A 22,486-nucleotide genomic window follows, 5' to 3' on the forward strand; every position below is an offset into this window, starting at 1 on the left:
CTATATCCAAGCATACGGACATTCAGGGTAATGTCTGTTTAAGAAAGGTGCTGAATGACAAAAGCTGTTTATGACTAATGTAACCATCTCACACCCTGATCATGTGTAACAATCGTGTTATAACAACGCTGTTCACTCCTTATAACCCCTGACCTCTAACTAATAATAAATAAAACAAATATTTCACCAAATAACTTCTGCAAAGAGATGGGTTTTGGAGTATATTCAGGGTATTAGTATTTATTTTGCATTAAACTTCCATTATGAACCCTGATCATGTGTTAACCACATGATAACCTGAAAATAATGTTTTCCCTTGTCACTGACAATATCCTTTCCATTCATAAAGCAAAACTGAAATGTAGTAGCTTCTCACTAAATTCCAAGAAAATAAGTTTTATAATATAAATACATTTATAACAAACCTTTTTTGTCCCCAACTATCCACCCTGTCATAAACACAGTGTGTCCCTTCCCTTATCATATGATCCTACCCACCCTGTAGCAAAAAATTGGATGAGGCATTTCTCCCTGTAATATATCACCATTGACATACAAAGACACAGGCAGGTTTTTCAGCCCATCTCTTTGTGTGACATGTCTTGAGGAACTAGATATTAAGAAGATAAATGGTAGAAGCCCTCAGGTTGTCATCACCTTCATATATTTAAGCCAGTAAACATCCCTAGGTACTGCAGCAATCTCGTTCCTCACTACATGTTGCGAGAGCCCTAGCGATGACCTTTGACCTCACACTGTATTGCTGCTCTGTGGTGTCAGGGAGCACAAGCAAGAAGAAACTCCCGAAGTGGACGTATGGGAGATTCTGAAAAACGCTCGACCCGATGAATATGAGAAGATTGCTTTTATGTATGGCATTACGGATCTCAGAGGCCTGCTGAGAAGACTCAAGAAAACCAAAAAGGAAGAGAAGAAGAGTGAAGGTGCTTCTTAAATCTCAATTAGATGTGTTATTGCTTGATAATGTACCATCATTTAAAGGAACATTTAGCCCAAAAATGAAAAATGTTCCATTATTTACTCACCCTCATGTCGTTTCAAGCCTGTATGCTATTATTTTGTTACATTTTTAAAGAATCATTACGCAGCTCTTGCCATGTCAATTTCCAAAAAGGACAAGAAACATACCAAAAAGCACAACTTGTGTTATATTCCAAGTTTTCTGAAGCCCTACAATAGATTTGTGTAAGAAAAAAGACTGAAATCTTGTTTGAATCTGCAGAGGTGAAGATTATTACAAATAAAAAATAACGACTTCAGTTTCAGTCTGTAACTGTAATCTGATTACAAGAATTTAAAATGTAATGTGTTACACTAATTTTTGGTGCTGAAAAGTAATTAGATTACAGTAAACTAAATATTTGTAATCCAATTACACCCATCACTGGTTCTGAAGACATGGAATGTATCTGACGAATCATATGGACTACTTTTCTGGAGCTTGACCGCCCCTGGTCACATCGAATTGCTAATGTGTGGCAAGAGTAAAAGTAAAAAATGGCTTCTGTGTGATTTCTGGGTGAATAATTCAAATATTCTGCCTAAACACTAACAAAGTTTAGACTGTAAAATGATTCATTTGAATCACACTTATTCATCTGCATTAATTTTACTCTGTAGCATTTGCTAAGAGATTGGAACCTGCATATCAGGTGGACAAAGGTGGGAAGATTCGATTAGTGGTGGACCTTGCTGACCCGACTGTGGAGTTAAAATGGTACAAGAATGGACAAGAGATCCGTCCTACCCCAAAGTATGTCACTTCCTGTTCTTACATGCTATTTTACAGAACTACATTTCGACACATAAACAGACACACATTTGCTCATACCAGAATTAACCTCAATAAGCACAACCCTGATTAATCACCTCTTATTTACCCCAGATGTTATTCTGTTCGCAGCAATGCTACACATACATGTGAACCATCATCATTTCATGCCCAACAAATGCGTAACATTCTTTAAATCTGTGCTGGATGGAATGGTGTTAATTCCAGAAATGTTTTAAGGAAGCTATGTATTTGAAGGCCAATATGAAGCTCTTGAGCTACATTTTTAAATGTAGTGTACAATGACAATAATGGTTCTTTGTAATTAACAACAGGAAAATGGCACCACCACCCTCACAGGACTTTAATAAAGCTATGACAGCTGCCTATGTGATTTTTGTACAGTAAACTCATATCTCTTATGAAACCTTCATCGTCCATTAAAATGAATATTATAAAATTAAAAATAATATTGAGTCAAAAATGTGTATTATTATTTAAATGCATTATTAATACACACACAGTATATACTAATATATATATATATATATCAGTATTGCTGTTGCTTATTAAATTATGAATAACTGTAGGGCACAATGATGCAGAGCTATAAGAAATGATTTTTTAAATGTATTTATTTTTAAACAATATTGTCCATTTTCTATTCAAAATGTTAAGTTATTTTTCAAAGCATCTAAATTAAAGCCATTTGGGTGGTCAGTGCAGTTTTCTGGTTGCTTATGGTGCGTAATGATGTCTGCAATTTCCTTTTTTTTTTTTTTTTTCTCCAAATATTTTGGAGGTTTCTCTCTCTCTCTGCAACAATAACACTAACAGCTCTTTTAGCCCTTGTTTGATCTAGGCATGATGTCTATCTATCTTTTCTGTCTGTTATGCAATGGTGATTCCACCTCTGCCATAACTTCCACTTCCACCTCCTTCATCCTGTGCTCCGACTCTGTTCTGGCTCCTCTGTTCACCATACAGTAATAGGAAGTAAGTCAGCCCACCATCAGGACTGTAAGTCTGTATATCTGAACCAAAGGAGTGACCTCTCTCCTCCTGTGAAAAAACTGACTGTAATGTTTGTGTATTCGAATTTATGCATGCTGGGATTTGTAGTCTGTTGGAACTGTTCGGATGGTTTAATGTGATCTATATGTGTTAAATTTACAAATTTGAGTGGCTTCCACTAGTTCTGTCAATATACAGTATATTACTGATTATATTATAAGTCATTATAACTTCATTACCCAAAATAAGGGTACCACACCACCTTGCCTTTGTACCTCTTTATTCTGAGAGTGTAGGATCTACCTCTGGGGTGTTAAATTTGACTAACTTCTGAATTCACTGTGCAGGTATATCTTTGAACACAAAGGCACTCAGAGGATAATGGTTATTAACAACTGTCAGACAAATGATGATGCTGCATATTCAGTCACAGCAGGAGATGAGAAATGCACCACTGAACTGTTTGTCAAAGGTATGTCTACCCCAACCAGCCCATCCCTGCATAAAGAGAAAGTTCACCCAAAAATGAAAATTGCATCATAATTTACTCACCCTCATGTTCCAAACATGTATGACTTTCTTTCTTCTGTGGAACACAAAAGGAGATGTTAGGCAGAATGTTAGGAACTGACAGCCTCAGTCACCATTCACTTTCATTGTATGGAAAAAAGATTTCATAAAAGTGAATGGTGATTGAGGCTGTCAGTTCCTAACATTCTGATAAACTTCTCCTTTGGTGTTCCACAGAAGAAAGAAAGTAACACAAGTTCGGAACAACATGAGGATCAGTGATGATGACCGATTTTTCATCTTAAGTGAACAATCCCATTTAGTGAATTTCCTACTTAAAGGGAAAGTTAGCCCTAAACTGAAAATTCTCTCATCATTTACTCACCCTAATACCATCCCAGATGTGTATGACTTTCTTTCTTCTGCAGAACACAAACAAAGATTTTTAGAAGAATATTTCAGCTCTGTTGGTCCATATAATGCAAGTGAATGGTGACCAGACTCCAGTGGTTTAATCCATGTCTTCTGAAGCAATATGATAGGTGTGGGTGAGAAACAGATTAATATTTAAGTTACTTTCACATTCACATTCTTTCATATTTTGAAAGTGAAAGTGGAGATTTATTGAAAAAAATGAATAAAATATTGATCTGTTTTTCATCCACACCTATCACATCGCTTCTGAAGACATGGATTTAACCACTGGAGCCATATGGATTAGTTTTATGCTGCCTTTACGTGCTTTTTGGAGTTTTGCAGTGTAAAGTTTTGGTCACCATTCAGTCGCATTGTATAAACCTACAGAGCTGAAATATTATTCTAAAAAACTTTGTGTGTGCTCAGCAGAAGAAAGTCATATATATCTGGGATGAGGGTGGGAAAATGATGAGAGAATTTGTATTTTTGTGTGAACTATCCCTTTAATATGAAAAGTTTTGCAGAAATGTGGTATCAGTTCTCTCACATCCAAATGTTCTCTTGTACTAGAATAACAATGAATTTACAACAGGTAAATTCAAGAAAATACGAAAATAATTAGCACAAAAATGGCTAAACCAATGTTTTGTAGCAGTCCCTGTTTAATGATGTAATCATAGTTTCTCTCTGGGACATCTGCAGAACTGCCTGTGAACATAGTGAAGCAGCTGGAGCCAGTGAAAACTACAGTGAATGAGAGAATTGAACTGGAGTGTGAGGTGTCAGAGGAAGGGGCAAAGGTTAGATGGTATGTGGGAGTTTTGAAGTGTTTTAGCAAAATACCTCACTACAGCCCTCACAGACCAGTAAGAAACATTTGACCCTGTCTTTTTGGTGTTTGTCCAATGCAGGATGAAGAACGGAGTGGAGGTCCCCACAGGTGTGCGATCACGGTACCGTGTGAAATCTGAGGGAACCAAGCACTGGCTGATCATTGAGGATGCTTCAAAAGACGACACCGGCACATACTCCCTGATGGCCACCGGGGGCACCTCTCAAGCGCACGTTCAAGTTGACTGTATGCCATTTTTTATTTTTTTAAAGTGCCTCCCTATTATGTTTTTTTTTTTTGTTTTTTTTCAGCTCTCTTGTTGATTTCTTTTAAGCCCTTTTTTCTTGTTTCCCATCCTGTTATGTTGTCTCTTACTGTCTGGCAATTCAGTGAAGCCTCTGAAGATTCTGCAGGATCTACAGAGCATGACAGTGTTGTTAGGTCAGCCACTCAAGTTGTCCTGTGACATTTACCCTGGGAATATCCCGGGTCGCTGGTACAGGAACGGCCAGCTGATCCAGCCTAACGACCACATCAACATTTTGCATAGAGCCAAGTATGCCCACTCAGCCAGCTTACCACCAAAACACTCTCATGTATTGCACACCTGTTCATCTAATATTAAACCACAATAAATCACAATCACACCAGCTCATGGGCTCAATGCATAAATGTTTTATAAATATGTGCATCACAAATGGTTTCACTGCCACAATCTCTCTGTGCCATCTTGAACTGTATGCACTAATAGGGAAGTTCATACTTATGAGGTTGCAAATCGTAAATATGACGTGATGTGCGTGATTTTAGTTGAAAGCACCGACCTCTTTTTCACATACTAGCGTAGGCAGACAGCTGTTTAGCACCAATACAACAAAATGAAGAGCAAAGCCACGCAGTAGGTGTGTAATTAATGCTTTATCTACCTATTTTTTCATTTTTGTGTGACCACTTATAATGATGGGAAATGTTAATTTTTTGCCAGTGCTTGTCACTGCATAAACCAGCTAAATGAGTTTTGTTTTCAGGCAAGTTTTATCATTATTCTTCATTAACAGTACAAAACATGCATTCAAACTTAACTGCAGTCAAAATCCTCAGGTAAAACTGAATTATTACCAATTACAATTCCGCCATGATTCTTAAATCGACATGCCCCCAACTCAGAAAGTCAGGGCTCGAAGTTTCCCACTCATAATTACGGTGACTCTGTGCGCTTAACACACGTATGCGAACACGATCATTCCGACAAGATTTGATTGCACCGTAAGCCCCATCACACACTATTTCTCCTTTTCATTTGTGTTTTATTTTTGACTTACGCAGGAGTCACAGCCTTGACATTGAGAGCTCGACCATTCATGATGCTGGTGACTACACCTTTGTTCCAGAGGGATACTCGCAGACACTGAGTGCCAAAGTGCACATCATAGGTACCAGAAATCAGTCTTACTCTACCACATTGCTGTGATAGCTTAGGGACCCACTTTTAATAGTGTTAAAAGTCCCTGAAAAGCATTCATAAAGCATTAAACAGGAATACATTATTTAGGTAACCTCAATAAAAGGTAAAGGATTAGTTCACCCAAAAATTTAAATTCTCTCATTATTTGTTCACCCTCATGTCATCCCAGATGTGTATGACTTTCTTTCATCTGCGGAACACAAATAAATATTTTTAGAAGAATATCTCAGTTCTGTAGGTCCTCACAATGCAAGTGAATGGGTACCAAAATTGTGAAGCTCCATACCACTCCAGTGGTTAAACTGATATATTCAGAAGTGATATGATAGGTGTGGGTGAGAAACAAATCAATATTTAAGTATTTTTTTACTATTAATTTTCCTCCTTGCCCAGTAGGTAGCAACATACCTGAAGAATGTGAATCGCAAAAAACAAAAGAATGTGATAGTGGTGATTTATAGTAAAAAAGGACTTAAATATTGATCTGTTTCTCAACTACACCTATCATATCACTTCTGAAGACATGGATTTAACCACTGGAGTCATATGGATTACTTTTATGCTGTCTCTGTGTGATTTTTGGAACTTCAGAATTTTGGTCACCATTCATTTGCATTGTATGGACCTACAGAGCTGAAATATTCTTCTAAAAATCTTTGTGTTCAGCAGAAGAAAGTAAGTTACACACATCTGGGATAGCATGAGGGTGAGTAAATGATGAGAGAATTTTCATTTTTGAGTGACTTATCCCTTTAAAAAGCTAAAGTTCAGCTAAATGGTGCATTGTCCCTACCACATTAAAACATACAATTTTAATGTAATGTACAGTAATAAACTGTAATGTCACAAATGGCAAATTATTTTTTTAATGGCTTTGCAGTGTAAGTATAATATGCATACTATGACAAAATATGTAAATACATTAATATGGTACTATATGCATTTAATTATAGACCAAGCAACAATTTTATACAACATGTAAAAGGTGATCCTCCAAGTCCTATACTATTCATTAATGATAGCTAACTCTGACACTGAAGGAATACAATTTTTATCAACTCTGCAGATCCTCCCAAAGTGCATTTAGAGGCACTTAATGTCCAGGACAACACTGTGATGATTGTAGCTGGAAACAAACTCCGCTTGGAGATCCCCATTAGTGGAGAACCAGCACCCAGAGTGGTTTGGATGAAGGGAGAAAGGGTGAGTGGAGAGAAAAAGTAGAAAATAATAGAAATTATAAGGCAGTCACAGTCTGTTGATAGATTTTTGCTTCAAATTGCAGTTAAATTATTAGTGGTGTTTGCTAAGGCAAGCATCCTGTCAATAAACCAGGACACCTTAGCATCTGGGCATTGAGATTTACACAGGCAATTTTCTTTAGAAATGTAATATGGGTAATCAAGTTACTTGTTGCGTATTCAAATTTCAAAAGAATTATACCTGGACTAAACAAAGCTTATGGGTTGTTTCAGGTCATTCTAGATACAGGCAGTCGAGTTCGGGCCGAGACATTTGCAGACCACACCTGCCTCACTATTGATGTCACAGAAAGAGAAGACACTGGTAACTATAAGATCGTCCTTCAGAATGAGGCTGGAGAGGATACAGCCAGTATTAAAGTCAAAGTTGTGGGTAAGACACCCTCCCATGAGAGATCATCGCCTGTAATGTTGGTTTGAGAGGTGACATCTTATTATTGTTTTTTTTTCTCTTCTAGATATCCCAGATCCCCCCGAATCTCCTCTAGTTCCTAATGTAGGTGGAGACTGGTGCACTATGACATGGGAGCCTCCACGTTATGACGGTGGTTCCCCCATTCTTGGTAAGTCTACTTCATGTGCATAAAAATGGACCTTATGTGTTCTATGGAAGCTAATATTTTTAAGTTAATTCAAATGATGTGTAGAAAAAGGTTTTTGAATTTTACTTTAATCTCACTGCATATCTCCCACCGATCAGTGTTGGGTGTAATCTGATTACAAAGTAATTAGTTACTGTAATCTAATTACCTTTGGGTGGGGGGTAATGCATTACATTTAAAAATCCTGTTATCAGATGAATTCATGTCTGTTTGCATTTCTGTGACAGCTGAAGGGTTCAGCATACATTTGTTGATATTTCTCAGGATACTTCATTGAGCGAAAGAAAAAACAGAGCTCACGGTGGATGAGGCTGAATTTTGATCTTTGCAAAGAGACCACATTTGAGCCCAAAAAGATGATTGAAGGTGTTCCCTATGAGGTGCGAATCTTCGCTGTTAATGCCATCGGTGCCTCCAAACCCAGTGAACCCTCCAAACCTTTCATTCCATTGGGTGAGTATACAGACATCTATACTACAAGGGCTCAAGAAAAGAGTCAATGGGATTTTGTGTCTTTAAATAAGTTATGTCATGAGCATTGTCGCTATGATGTAACATAACACGCAGCTTGATAATTTAAGTGACAAAGACATGTTCCATTTCAGGCGTGTAGGCAACAGGTGTTGCTGGGCGCACATCAGTATCCAAAACATTCAGACTGTGACCTCTACAGGACAGGCCTGAGATTTAGGAGATAATTAGTATGTCTTTATAATGGCTGGCAGATCATCTGGGGATTAGAGTGTTACGCGATTAGGTAGACTCTCTGCCTCAGTCACAGCTTAGACACGTTGAGTAACGCTAGAATAGAAGAGTCTCGTCTTATAAGAGCTCTTGAAATTCATGACATACCAGGGTGATAAAAGAAGGGCTCCTCTCTCACATGTGACTGTGGGTGTATGTGGATGCACATAGCCATCATTTCAAAGGTTTAAATGTTTTAACTGGTAATATCTTTCACTCAACTTGGCTGAACTTGATTCAATTGTGAACAGTGGTTCCATGTGTTTGAAATTAGTTTGCTTAACTTAAAATTACTATGTAATCTCAACACAAACACATTGTGTAAAAAATAACCTAGTTGAATTGGTTAAACCCAACAAAATTAGACGTGTCAGTGTAACTAAAATAAATCTCTTTTATTTATTTTTGTACTAACTAGTAAAAGTGAATGTTAGCATAAATACATGCTGTTGAAACCACCACAGAATGTAGTTCAGTAATTATACTATGGTTAGCACAGCATTTGCTGAACGAAGCAAGCAATTAAAGTAATGTGCAACATTTACCTGTCCTCATCGTTAGCTCAAGCTCCACTCTTCACCATAATGGTAACCCAACATAACCAAAACTCATCTAAATCTCAACATAAACATTAAACAATATACAGTATATCCTCCTATAAATTTATCTAGCAAAAAACACATAAAACAACACTTAATTTTAACATTTACTCTCCCTATCGATTCAAATGCAAAGCATGCTGAGAAATTGAAATCCCCTGACCAGTTTAATCAATGCTACATTAACACCACAAAAAGTATTCATGTAGTCCCTACTTAAATGGATTATGTACACTTCAATTTAACCAACTGAAATGGATAGAACAAAATGAAATGAAGTTGTGACAAAAAAAGAGTTGTTCTAAAATACATTTTTGAGTCTATTATGTATTCAGAAGATTATTATTGTGTGTGTATATATATATATATATATGTATATATATATATATATATATATATATATATATATATATATATATATACATACACACACACACAGTTGAAATCAAAATTATTCAACCCCCCTGACCAGCAATACATTCTGGTGATGTGAATTAAAACACATCAACTAAAACCTCAGTAAACAGTCAAAGTAGTGATTTTTGAGTGATTTTGAGAACAAAGAGTTCAGTTTACCCAAATTTAAAAATAAAAAATAACTAATTCTCTCCACAAATGTCATGTAAAAAATATTCAACCCCCAAAGTCAATCATTTGTTGAGCATCCTTTATCCTTAATAACAGCAAATAAATGTTTCAGGTAAGTGTTCTCAGGCTTCGGACACCTCTCCATTAGAATTTATACACATTTCTCATGAGCAAAAGCTTCCAGCCCATTGACATTCTTTGGTTTCTGTGCTGCCACTGCTTCGTTGAAATCCCAACAAAGGTTTGCAATGGGATTTTAATGATGGACTGAAAGGGCCATTTAAGGACATCCATGACCTATCCCTGAACCACATTTTGGACAACTTGGATGTATCCTTGGTGTTATTGTCTTGCTGGAAAGTCCAGTGATAACCGAGCTTCAATTTACACACTGAAGGCATCACATTTTTCATGCCAAAATGGCCTGATACCTGAAAGAATCCATGGCGTCAGTCACATAGTCAGGATAGCCGTTTCCTGCAGCCGCAAATCACCCCATAACAGGACTGACCCACCTCCATGCTTGACTGTGGGGATGGTGTCGTTCTTGTCATCAACTTGTCATCTTACTCCAGATGTACAGCTGACCCATGGTTCTAAAACTCATTTTCAGTTTAGTGTCATACGTCTATAAAACTTTCATCCAGGACTCCACAGGTCTTTCCTATTACTTCTTGAATATTCAAGTCAACATTTCCCTTGGTGAAATTTTGCTTTCTTCCACACCCCAAGAAGGTTGCTGTTGTACCATATTTAGAAAATGTATGAATGGTGCTGCCAACTTTGTCTGTTGGAAATTGAAGTGCCTTGGAAATTTACTTTTAGCCATGACCTTTCTTGTGTAATGAAATAATCTCCTCTATTAGCTTTTGAGGCAGCTTATATTTAATTGCATTTTATATATATATATATATATATATATATATATATATATATATATATATATATATATATATATATACACACACACACACTAATAAAATAATAATCTAAGGAATCATTTGAAAATCTGGGATTCAATATCTAATTTAAACCTGGAAACAAAGTTTTATGATTTTAAAAAAAATTTAAACAAAGAAACGTTATGGCATAACATTTATAAGAAATATTGGTAACACTTTAAAATAAGGTTCTATTTTATAACATTAGTAACTGCTTTAGGCATCATGAACTAAAAATGAACAATATATTTTTACAGCATTTATTAATCTTGGTTCATGTTAATTTATAAAGATACAGTTGTTCATTGTTAGTTCATAATGTAAACATAGATCGTTCAATAAAAATAAAAAAATGAATTAGTATACGTTAATATTTAAATTAACCAAGAATTACAACTGCTGTAAAAGTACTGTTCATTGTTATTTTATGTTAACTAGCATGCTTAACAAATTTGAATGAATACAACCTTTTTGTAAAGTGTTAAGTATGTATATAACATAAAATATAAAATATATAATAACAAGATTCTTTAACTCAATAGCTGTGACCAGTGAGCCCACAATGTTGGTGGTGGATGATGTCACAGATACTACAGTAACTATGAAGTGGAGGCCTCCAGACACCATTGGTGCAGCAGGACTTGATGGATACCAAATTGAATACTGCATCGAAGGAAGTAAGACTATATATACTGTATATATTCATTATAAAAATATATATGTAAAAAAGCTTTATACTGATTTTATAGAGCCATTACAAAGTGTTCATGCAATCTCACAGCTGATGACTGGATACTGGCTAATAAAGAGCTGACAGAAAAAACAAAGTACACCATAACTGGTCTGCCATCCACGGAGAAGATCCTAGTGCGTGTTAAGGCCATAAATGCTGCTGGGGCCAGTCCACCCCGTACTACACAACACTCAATACTGGTGAAAGAAGTCATTGGTAAGATCCACCTGCCACTTTCATTTAGCTATTTAAAGACCCCATGAAATCAATATTGGCGTTTTGTGGTTTTTAGTCCATGTCTATTATCTTTAAAGCCATCTATTTGCAGAGAGTCACATGGCACCATGCGAGGTTTGGACGTGTGAACACTCGGTTTCATAACTGTTCTATGAAGACAATATGTCAAAGACATTAAAAGACACTTACGTGCTCAAGCTGAAGCCCCTGAACAACAGGCCGATGCAGTGGAAGAGATCCAGCGTCAACTGTCGAACATGACGGCAATGCTGACAAAGGTCATTGCTGACTTGGAGGATCTTGCTGTAATACGTTGATCGATTACTGCCACGGAGACGAAATTCACTGAGTTGGTTACAAGAATGGGGGACGTCGAGAAATGGATCGATTATCTGGAGTCATCGGAGAGGGAATTAGCTGCTAACCCGCTAGCGACCAAGGCGGACTTGGAGTGCATTTGGGAAAAGTTGGAAGACCTTGAGAATCATAATCGGCGAAACAACGTCCGAATTGTTGGAATTCCTGAGAATGAAGAAGGCAGAAATATGGTGAAATTCCTAGACGAGCTCTTCCCGAGTCTGCTCGACATAACAGGCCATAAGCTGGAAATCGAGTGAGCTCACAGAGTTCTGGCTCGGAGATCCGCTGAGGGAGAAAGGCCCCAATCAATACTGGCCAAATTTCTGAGATCATCCAATAAAGGTCTTGTGTTACGTGAGGCGAGGAGTAAAGGAAGGCTTTCTTGGAAGAACCACAGCATCTTCTTGTTCCCAGACATTGCGAATTTGACAATAGAGAAACGTGATCGATTCAAGGAATGCAAGAAACTCTTACATCAACGGAAGGTCGCTTTTGCACTGATGTTCCCGGCCAAATTGAGAATAGATACTAAGGATGGCCGCAAAATATTTACATGCCCACAGCAAGCGATATCCTTCATAAAGTAAATGGAGTAAGTCATTGAGTAATGCTCTTGATGCAGCCGAGTAAGCCTGACTCACTGAACATTCACTTGACTGTCCGAGGAAACCGAGCGCCTATTTTGCTTCTTTTTGTGTTGGTTCCGCCTTGCGGCTGGAGTTTGTTTTGTGGAATAACACTTCTTTGGGACAGTTTGTGGATGAATCTGCACATTCTTTGTGCTTATGCCTCCTATTGGATGGAGTTGGTTTTGTGGAATATTTCTTGCAAATCATTAGATGCTCCACATCTATATGCTAGTGTAGCAGACATACATGTTTAAAATTGACAGTCTTCCTCTTTGGGGAAAATGGACCAAAAATACTGATGTCTCATCTTGCACTACACAGATTTTTGTCTAATCAAATGTTCTCTAGAATGAGAATGTCCCTCCCACGAATACCATCTGCAGCCGACTAACAAGTAGCAAATCAAGGTTCATGGCTGTGATGTAACTATTTAAAAAAAAATGTGGGGAAAGCCCTTAGGAATGATTAATATGTCAATACACGACAGAAAACTGTGCTCATCAAATGATTTCATGGGGTTTTTGAAACACATCTTTAAATAATGGAGTTAATGTGAACTTTGCATTGCTGATGAACACATACCTGATCATTTAGGATGAATTCAGAGTAATTCAGAGTCTGGTGTTTGGTCCTAAAGGGGCAGTTTTGGTTGTAAAAATGCTCTCTTATTTGTTTTTCACAGAGCCTCCTAAAATACGCATACCACGACATTTAAAGCAGACGTACGTTAGAAAAGTTGGCGAAGTTGTAAACCTTGTTGTGCCATTTATGGTGAGCCCATAGATCATGAAAACAACTCCAAATTGATAAAATTCTTCTATTGATCACAACTCAAATACTCAAAAAAACATTTTGTTTTCTTTTTAGGGAAAACCAAGGCCAAAGGTCACCTGGTTGAAAGAGGGTCAGCCTATTGACCAAACCATCAGCATTCGCAACTCAGAGTGCGACAGCATCATCTTCATTCGCAAAGCAGAGCGAAAGCATTCTGGGAAATACGAACTGACTGTACAGGTGGAGAATCACGTCGACACAGCCGTGTTGGACATACAGATAGTTGGTTAGTTCACAGATCTGCCATTGATTAAATGACGAGTCAGGCATCTGAAAGCACATTCCCTTTCATAATGAAGATATAATAATAGTAATGTTTTTGTTTATTATTTTCAAATTTCAATTAATATTATTCTGATGACACAAAGAATTTTGTTCTAGCTTGCTGATGTTTACGTGGAAGCAGTGTTGAGCACTTTTTGACCATCTTTCTGGTTTCATCTGCACCAGACCTTCCAGGCCCACCACAGGCTGTAAAGATCGAAGAGGTCTGGGGTAATAACGTAGCATTGGACTGGAGCCCACCGAAGGACAACGGCAATGCAACCATAACAGGCTACACCATCCAGAAAGCTGACAAAAAGACTATGGTCTGAAGATCATCTCTGTTGTCTCTTGACTGTACTTCTCTGATATTGATATTTAACATTGGAATCAGACATACAATCATCTTCACAACTTTTTAATGGAAAACGTTTTATATATTCTATATATATTTTATATATATATAACTATATTCTGTATGGTAATATACACAGTTTATAATCTTTCATGTTTGATGTATTGAAAGCAAAAAGATTTACTGACTAGCATGTGTGTGGCACAGGAGTGGTACACATGTGTGGAGCATTACCATCGTACCTGCATCACAATCTCAGATCTGGTGGTGGGTAATGAGTATTTCTTCAGGATCTATTCAGAGAACATGGTGGGCTTGAGTGAAAGTGCCACTACCACTAAAGACAGTGCTCTCATCGTAAAGGAAGGTAAGGCTCAGCTCTGCTCCACTGCTTTTAATGCATTGGTTTGGCTAATTTGTAAATTAACTGCTGGATTAAAGGGACAATTCACCCAAAAATAAAAATTATGTCATCATTTACGCACCCTCATGTTGTTCCAAAACCATATGACTGTCTTTCTTCTGTGGATCACAAAAATAAATGTTAGGCAGCATGTTAGCCTGAGTCACCAATGACTTTCAGTGCATTTTTTTCCATATAATGAAAATGAATGGTGACGGAGACTAACATTCTGCCTAACATTTCATTTTGTGTTCCACAGAAGAAAGTCCTACAATGTAAATGTGAGTAAATGATGACATAATTTTCGTTTATGTGAACTATCCCTTTAAATTAAATTGGGTTTTCAAAGGGTAGTTTATAAAAAATAAAAAATAAATAAAAATATTAAAGGTGCACTCTTCATTAAAAAGTTTTCCATATTGAAACATTTGTATATAATCATGATGACACATAACTCCAGTCATATCAGTAATCATATAAAAGCTGTTTTATTCCACATGGAGGGGGTCCCCTCATGGGGGCAGCCATGTTAGCATCACATGACCAGCTGAATAATACTCACTTAATCTCAGTAACCGACCTGTTATTTGGATACTTTCACTGATGTATAAAATGAATCATGTCTGACTAGTGATTTTCTACATTGGCAGCTTTTATTGAAAACTATTGATTTTGAACTATGCTGTATCCATGCCCCTAGTTCTCAGTGCAAGTCCAAGACAACAAACAAAAATGAACAAAAAACTTATTTGAGTGCACCTTTAAACCAACAAATTTGCTTTTAAGTAGTAATTTAGGACTGGCTGAAGTGAAATTGATCTTCATCGCAGAGGCATTCACAACTTTTAAACCTAAGGGCTGATGTAATAATTACTACTAATCAGTGTTGTGTCTTGTATTTCTTTTAACACTAATTTTGTCAGGATTTTAGGGGGATTCATATCTTATTCTGTCCTCATTTACCTGCAGGGCATTTGAGAGTTGTATCGCAAGGTTTAACTTGAGATGAAGGCTGCATCCCAATTTGCATGCTTACAATATGCACTAAAAGGATGTTCTTCACTAGTGATGGGAAAGTACATACTTTTGAGTATTTAACAAGACAGTATGCCAGTATTAGAACATGCCTTTCATTGCGTCAATGCATCCTGATGCCACAGACAACAGCCTGTTGCATTTCCATATAAGCGCAATTATCTACTGTAGCTACAATAATTTTCATAAAATGTATTACTTAACTTATGGGAGTATAATTCATTTAAAATGCTGTACAACAATTTTACAACAATTTTCTACAAAAAGTCAAGTGAACTGTCACAAATTCCTTTTTCATCATATAAAGGGTTGAGGGGAATATAAGCTAAAAAAGCATGCAGAAAAAATGCACACTTCCAAAACCACCAGAGATACAAGACCATCTGGAAAACGTTTATATAATATTTTCAACATTGTATGATTTGGGATGAACTATTCCAATCATGCATAATATTTAGGACAGAAAATATGTATATTGGTATGCAGGGCTACTATCCATTATATTTTAGCTCCAACGAAATACACCTGAACAATCAAAGTTTTGGTGTTGGAGCAGGACTGAATTTTGTATGAAAGGAGCTTCAATAGCTTTAATACAATGTTCGTTTAAGCAGCTTAAGCAAGACTGCAGTATATTGACTCTCCCTTCTACATCTAAATTTACTCTGTCTATATGCTACAAACACCAGGATTTGCCTACAAGACATAACTTTAAGTTGTGACAATGACCGGTTCTTCATAATTGCAGATTATATCTTTAACAGGGGCTATATTACAGAATGTTCTTTCTTAAAGGGATAGTTCACCCAAAAATGAAAATTCTCATCATTTACTCACCCTCATGCCATCCCAGATTTATAAGACTTTCTTTCTTCTGCTGAGCCCAAACAAAGATTTTTAGAAAAATATCTCAACTTTGTAGGTCCATACAATGCAAGTGAATGGTGGCCAGAACTTTAAAGGTCCAAAAAGCATATAAAGGCAGCATAAAAGTAATCCATAAGACTTCATTGGTTAAATCCATTCCTTAAGAAGTGATATGATATGTGTGAGTGAGAAACAGATCAATATTTAAGCTTTTTTTTTTTTTTTTGGCTATAAATTATCACTTTCACTTCTTTTGTTTTTGGTGTTTCACATTCTTCGTGCATTTTGCCATCTACTGGGCAGGGAGGAGAATTTAGAGTATAAAAAGTACCTAAATAGTTATATATTTCTCACCCACACCTATCATATCACTTCAGAAGATATGGATTTAACCACTGGAGTGGTATGGATTATTTTAAAGCTGCTTTATATGCTTTTTGGAGCTTAACATTTTGGTAACCACTCACTTGCATTGTATGGACCTACAGAGCAGAGATATCAATTTTGAGATCCTGAAATCACTATGGTTACTCAACAGATAATTTAGGATTGTAGGATGTTAGGCTGTTTCTGTAATACAGCCCATTCAGTGTGAGTCATGCTTCACCAGTGCTGATGAGAAATGTTGTCTCTTCCTCATCACATAAGGGAAATTTCCCCATGATACAGCTTTCGGCTTGTATCATGCACAGTCACCCTCTCCCCGTCCCTTCCCCTCTCACTCTTCCTCCTCCTCCTTTTCCTCTCACTCTCGATCAGGCTTGCACCTGAAGAACCCTGAATACAATGACCGTGACTTCTCCGAGCCGCCCAGCTTCACTCAGCCACTAATCAACACCTCCGCCATCGCTGGGTACAACGCCACCCTCAACTGCAGCGTGCGTGCCAACCCTAGGGTAGGTGATTCACAGAATCTACTTGCAAGGGACCTGTAAAGTGCAGCATGTGTTTGAGTGATCAGATCACGAAATCTTTTGCGATCTATAAAGATCTAAAGTACAGAAACAAACATTCACAAATTACAAAGAGTAAAAAAAATGGCATACACTGAAAAAAGTTACACAAGTGTCATTAGTCCCATAAAAACTATTGACCCCTCACCCTGCTGCTGCCTCCTTTTCTTTCCTATTCTCTCTCTCTCTTTTAAGTTCCAAGAAAGTCTTTGATTCTGCTGGTCACCAACCATGTGCTCATGGATTTACACCTGTAGTTAGTTCTTTGTGGCCTGACCTGCGAGTACCCCGGTGGGCTTAATAGCACCTGCTAGTTATAATCTTTGACCACATACACAGACACAAACACTGGATCACATTCTCTTACTGTCAAAAGCTTAATACTCATCGGAACCATGGCACAGTGGATAGTGCACATGCTTCTGACATGTTAGAGCAGATGTGCTCACAGGGACAGGGGTTTGATTTAGGCCTGAGTCATGTCCCTATATATATAGATATACTTTATATATCAGCGCATTGTTGTTTTATTTTTGGTGTTGTTTCATTTACTCTCCATTACTCTACTCAGCCTAAGGTGATCTGGATGAAAAACAAAATTACCATCATAGACGACCCACGTTACCGCATGTTCAGCAACCAGGGCGTGTGTACGCTCGAGATCCGCAAGCCCAGCCCGTTTGATGGAGGTGTATACACCTGCAAGGCAGTCAATGACCTTGGAGAGGCTCAGGTGGACTGCAAACTAGAGGTCAAAGGTTAGTCTATGCATTAAATCATCATCTATATCCTATCATATAGATAAGGCATCTTAGGAATGCGCCTATGAACGCCTACATGAAGATATATTCCTTATACAATGATAAACAGCTTCAATAGGGCAAATCACATGAGACTGACATAAAACAATATCACTGCTGGGTAAGGAAGAGGAAATAAGAGCTGCATTCAGATTCCCTGTTTGATTCCTGAAGAAAAAAAGGCCCATTATGTGCTCTCAAAACACACAATACATTTTTCACCAAACCGATCAATTTATGTGATTAATCAAGTGAATGCAAAGTAAATGCTTTGCTAAAGTCTGAACTGATTCCCTCATCTTTAATAGCTACTCTTCAGTTGAGCTGTCTGTAAACGAACAGCACTCAAGAATGAAATGGGAATTTCCTGGCGATCAAAGTCCTCTATTCCATCCTGTAACAGAGTTCAGGATGGGCAAGGAGGAGGTGGGAATCGGCAGAACAGTCAACATAACTTTAATGACTTAACTGAATTTAAACAAACATAAACACACCGACACACACACAGCGGCCGCATGTGTCTCTCTCTCTCTCTCTCGAACTGGCACCTCTGGCTCATCTTTATCCCCCTGCCAGCTGATCAGGACAATTCAGCACTGGGCGTGCATCCTCATGGCCCGGCAACGCCCTCCTCCTAGTCACACTCCTCCATTGCCCGATTCAGGCTGGGGCAACCTCCCTTCCTGGAGGGGAGTTGTTGCCCTTCCGTCCGTCCTTCTGCCGGCAGGTCTTCCCCGCCTCTCCGGAGCCCTGGGAGAGACAAGGGGAGGGAGAGGGAAAGAGCGAGGGGGAGAGACAGAGAGAGAGAGAGAGGAGAGAGAAAATCTCGCTCACCGATCCCCGGACACGGCATCGCATGGTCCTCAGCCACTCCTTTGCCCCCTGGCGGACGACAGCCACTCCTCCCCTGGTGGACGGCAGTGAGTCCTCCGATCCCTGGTGGACAGCAGCGAGTCCTCCGGCTCCTGGCGGACAGCAGCGGCAAGGACACCATGACAGCACATCTCTCCTCCTTCCCGGGTTTCGGCACCAATGTAACGGGGTTCAGGATGGGCAAGGTGGAGGCGGGAACCGGCAGAACAGTCAACATAACTTTAATGACATAACTGAACTTAAACAAACAAACACACCGACACAAACACACAGCGGCCGTGTGTGTCTCTCTCTCTCTCCCGAACTGGCGCCTCTGGCTCCTCTTTATACCCCTCCCGGCTGATTAGGACAATTTAGCGACGGGTGTGCATCCTCACGGCCCGGCCATGCCCTCCTCCTCATCACACATCCATTTGAATTTTAATCAGCATTATTCTTTTCTCTCTTATTTATGTTCTTATTCTGGATTGTCTGTGTATTCAGATTAGTAGCACTGTACAGCATTTGTACTGTACACTTAGCATAGTGTTTTCATATTTTCTTCAGCTGTATCTGTCTATAATAACCAAAGCCTAGTAAGAATGTCTTTTTGACCAAGGGGTTTGTTTTGTTACACCTGCATTAAGTATTTATAGAGTATATAAATCATGCATTAATAGCATTAATAAGTATTTGATTCATTTATTTCCCTATACATTCACATTTAAATGTGCATCATTTGTTTTTTGTTTTGTTTTTTTCTCCCCAATTTGGAATGCCCAATGCACTCTAAGTCCTCGTGGTGGCGTAGTGGCTCGCCTCAGTCTGGGTGGCAGAGGACGAATCTCAGTTGCCTCCGCGTCTGACACCGTCAATCTGCGTATTTTATCACATGGCTTGTTGTGCACGTTACTGTGGAGACATAGCGCATGTGGAGGCTTCACGCAATTCTGCGGCATCCACGCACAACTCACCACACGCCCCACCAAGAGCGAGAACCACATTATAGAGACCACGAGGAGGTTACCCCATGTGACTCTACCCTACCTAGCAACCGGGCCAATTTGGTTGCTTAGGAGACCTGGCTGGAATTACTCAGCACGCCCTGGATTGGAACTCGTGACTCCAGGGGTGGTAGTCAGCGTCAATACTCTCTGAGCTACCCAGGCCCCCATGTGCATCATTTGTTAAACATTATACAATGTTTGTTAATTACTTATTAAAAAAGTTATTATAAAGTGTTACTGAAGCAATACTTTTGACTGAAGCATAATATTTTGACCATTATTATATAAAAAAAATTCATATTAGTTTTTATCTCCTGTCTGAATGCACATTGGATTTGCTGCATGCTGTAGCAAATTCCTAAAGAAACTTCGTCTTATCTATCAACATGTTTACATGCACTGTTAAAAGTGAGCTACAGCAGGTTTTTGCAAAGTTGAGCTACAATCTTCATCTGTCTGTCCAAGTATACACAATGCATTATCGAATATTTGAAGGAAGCTGAGGATGTATCGGTTATACAAACTGTACGTTCCCTCTTACCTTTGTCTTTCGGACCATGAGTACGCCAAGGCCAATTGGGGTCCTATTAACGTGTACACATGATGGACGAAGCCGAGCTACAATCGCATTATCTTGGCTTATTAGTCTGACTTTGCAAAAAGATTTCAGTCCAATTAAAGAGTTTACATGACTTGAATTATAGTTTTAGTCCAAATGAAATCACTTAACTTAAAGTGCATGTGTCACTGGACCACAAATACCATAATGCAACTTATTGTAGACCTTATTCAAACACAGTCACACCCATTGCACAGTGTTCTGTGTACATTTCTAGGCCCGATTTAAAGTCTGATTAAACTTCAATATTTGCCTAGTGTATCATGTGTTGACATTCTTTCATAATCTGTCATACATTGTCATATTGTTGTGTTTCCCTCATGGTAAACTGTACTGTCTCCTGTGGTATGTCCTTTAACTCTTTCATATTAAATCTGTAATGACTAAGTCAGTAATGTATCCTGAGGCACATATAACTCCCTCATGTAAACTTGGGTTTAATCATTATTTTCTTTTCTCCCCCAGTCATCACTCAGGAATAGTTACTCTATTGTTCTCATCCAGGTAAGCTTTCATATGGTTTCGGGCATATGAAGCTTATTTTTTCATTCATTCTGCATCCCTTGGTTGCCAATAATCCTGCTTTTCGCTCTTTGGTGTGTGATGCGCTGGAATCCAAGAATTATGTTCCGGAAACAAGAATGTTTTTACAGGACTTAAGAACTAGAGGTAGACCGATATATCAGTTTAACTGATTAATCGGTGCTGATAGTTGCTTTTGGGAACAATCGGTTATCTGCAAAAATCAGTGCCAGTAGTTGCCGATACTTTTTATTTACTTATTATTATTTCTCCGTGTTCTTCTGTGGCTGGCCCTGGAGGATTCAACAGTTTGAATGGCTTGATTCTATAGTATAACAGCAGCTTCTAGATGTGAAATAAAAACAATCACTGACACCTCGTAGGGAATTGCTGTCTAAATCTGTCATCATTGACAATATTCATCTATATTTTGATCCTCAGTTCAATTCATATTTTGTTATTTTGATTAGATAATCAAATGTTTTAAATTGAATGTTATAACTTAACTATACAGTATTTCAACTGAATCAAGTCTCTGTCATTTTAAAATAAGAGAGCCCAGTGTGTTTCAGGCTTGTTTATTGTTTAAAGTCCTGCATTATGAACCAAATCTTTTTCCTGATTATTAATGGTATTTTGGTTGAACAATTAACTGCATCTGGGATTGTATTAATTTTGGACTCTTGTAACGTCTATGTCTTTGCCCGTCATATTATATTATGGACAAACTAAGACATTTTTTATTTTTATTTTTTTACATTCTATAAACCATTTTTTTAAATTTATTTTTTTAACTATCAGCCAATTAATCGGTTATTGGTCTTTTGCACTACCTTAGTTATCGGTATCGGCAAAATCTATTGGTCGACCTCTATCAAGAACTAGTTCTTTGCTGAGAATTTGTGCAAGATTCTATAAGAACATAGAATTCTCTCTCCATTCAGAATGTGTACTTTGCATGCTTTTGACATGTTTGCCAGCTACAGACTGATACAGACTTGCATAAGAGGAAGCACATTTGATCTCAAATCAATTGGAAACCAGAGGGAGACCATTCTGAGGTCAAAAACTGGGGTCTCAATTAAAATAAAATAAAATAAAAATTGTTTTCGTGCTGCTTGTATAACCCCTGTAATTTTCCCTGTTTCCTCATGTAACTCTACAAAAAGGGGACAAGTTACGAGTGAACAGGCAGCCAAGACTGACATCTTTGAAAAAACAACCCTTACTTCTGATTATTATTATTATTA

General features: G+C 38.0%; 1 protein-coding gene across 9 annotated transcripts in view; it reads left to right on the forward strand.

Moving 5' to 3' along the window:
• The window catches only part of mybpc1 (myosin binding protein C1), a 47,291-nt gene that overhangs the window by 23,307 nt on the left and 1,498 nt on the right, over positions 1 to 22,486 (forward strand). For 5 of the 9 annotated variants that reach the window (XM_051688658.1, XM_051688660.1, XM_051688659.1 and 2 more), the window contains 19 exons: positions 781 to 944; positions 1,642 to 1,774; positions 3,154 to 3,278; positions 4,436 to 4,541; positions 4,645 to 4,811; positions 4,956 to 5,121; positions 5,892 to 5,998; positions 7,097 to 7,233; positions 7,506 to 7,665; positions 7,751 to 7,855; positions 8,159 to 8,347; positions 11,309 to 11,443; positions 11,548 to 11,715; positions 13,408 to 13,496; positions 13,593 to 13,785; positions 14,010 to 14,149; positions 14,386 to 14,545; positions 17,132 to 17,379; positions 18,008 to 18,194. In XM_051688658.1, the coding sequence (XP_051544618.1) occupies positions 781 to 944; positions 1,642 to 1,774; positions 3,154 to 3,278; positions 4,436 to 4,541; positions 4,645 to 4,811; positions 4,956 to 5,121; positions 5,892 to 5,998; positions 7,097 to 7,233; positions 7,506 to 7,665; positions 7,751 to 7,855; positions 8,159 to 8,347; positions 11,309 to 11,443; positions 11,548 to 11,715; positions 13,408 to 13,496; positions 13,593 to 13,785; positions 14,010 to 14,149; positions 14,386 to 14,545; positions 17,132 to 17,379; positions 18,008 to 18,194 (2,879 nt within the window). Of the gene's footprint in view, positions 1 to 627; positions 945 to 1,641; positions 1,775 to 3,153; positions 3,279 to 4,435; positions 4,542 to 4,644; positions 4,812 to 4,955; positions 5,122 to 5,891; positions 5,999 to 7,096; positions 7,234 to 7,505; positions 7,666 to 7,750; positions 7,856 to 8,158; positions 8,348 to 11,308; positions 11,444 to 11,547; positions 11,716 to 13,407; positions 13,497 to 13,592; positions 13,786 to 14,009; positions 14,150 to 14,385; positions 14,546 to 17,131; positions 17,380 to 18,007; positions 18,195 to 21,179; positions 21,219 to 22,486 lie in introns of those variants that run through there. The other 4 variants (XM_051688663.1, XM_051688665.1, XM_051688661.1 and 1 more) reach the window with 3 other exon arrangements.

Source organism: Myxocyprinus asiaticus, chromosome 45 (genome assembly GCF_019703515.2).
Source record: "Myxocyprinus asiaticus isolate MX2 ecotype Aquarium Trade chromosome 45, UBuf_Myxa_2, whole genome shotgun sequence".
In the NCBI taxonomy this organism is placed as follows: Eukaryota; Metazoa; Chordata; class Actinopteri; order Cypriniformes; family Catostomidae; genus Myxocyprinus; species Myxocyprinus asiaticus.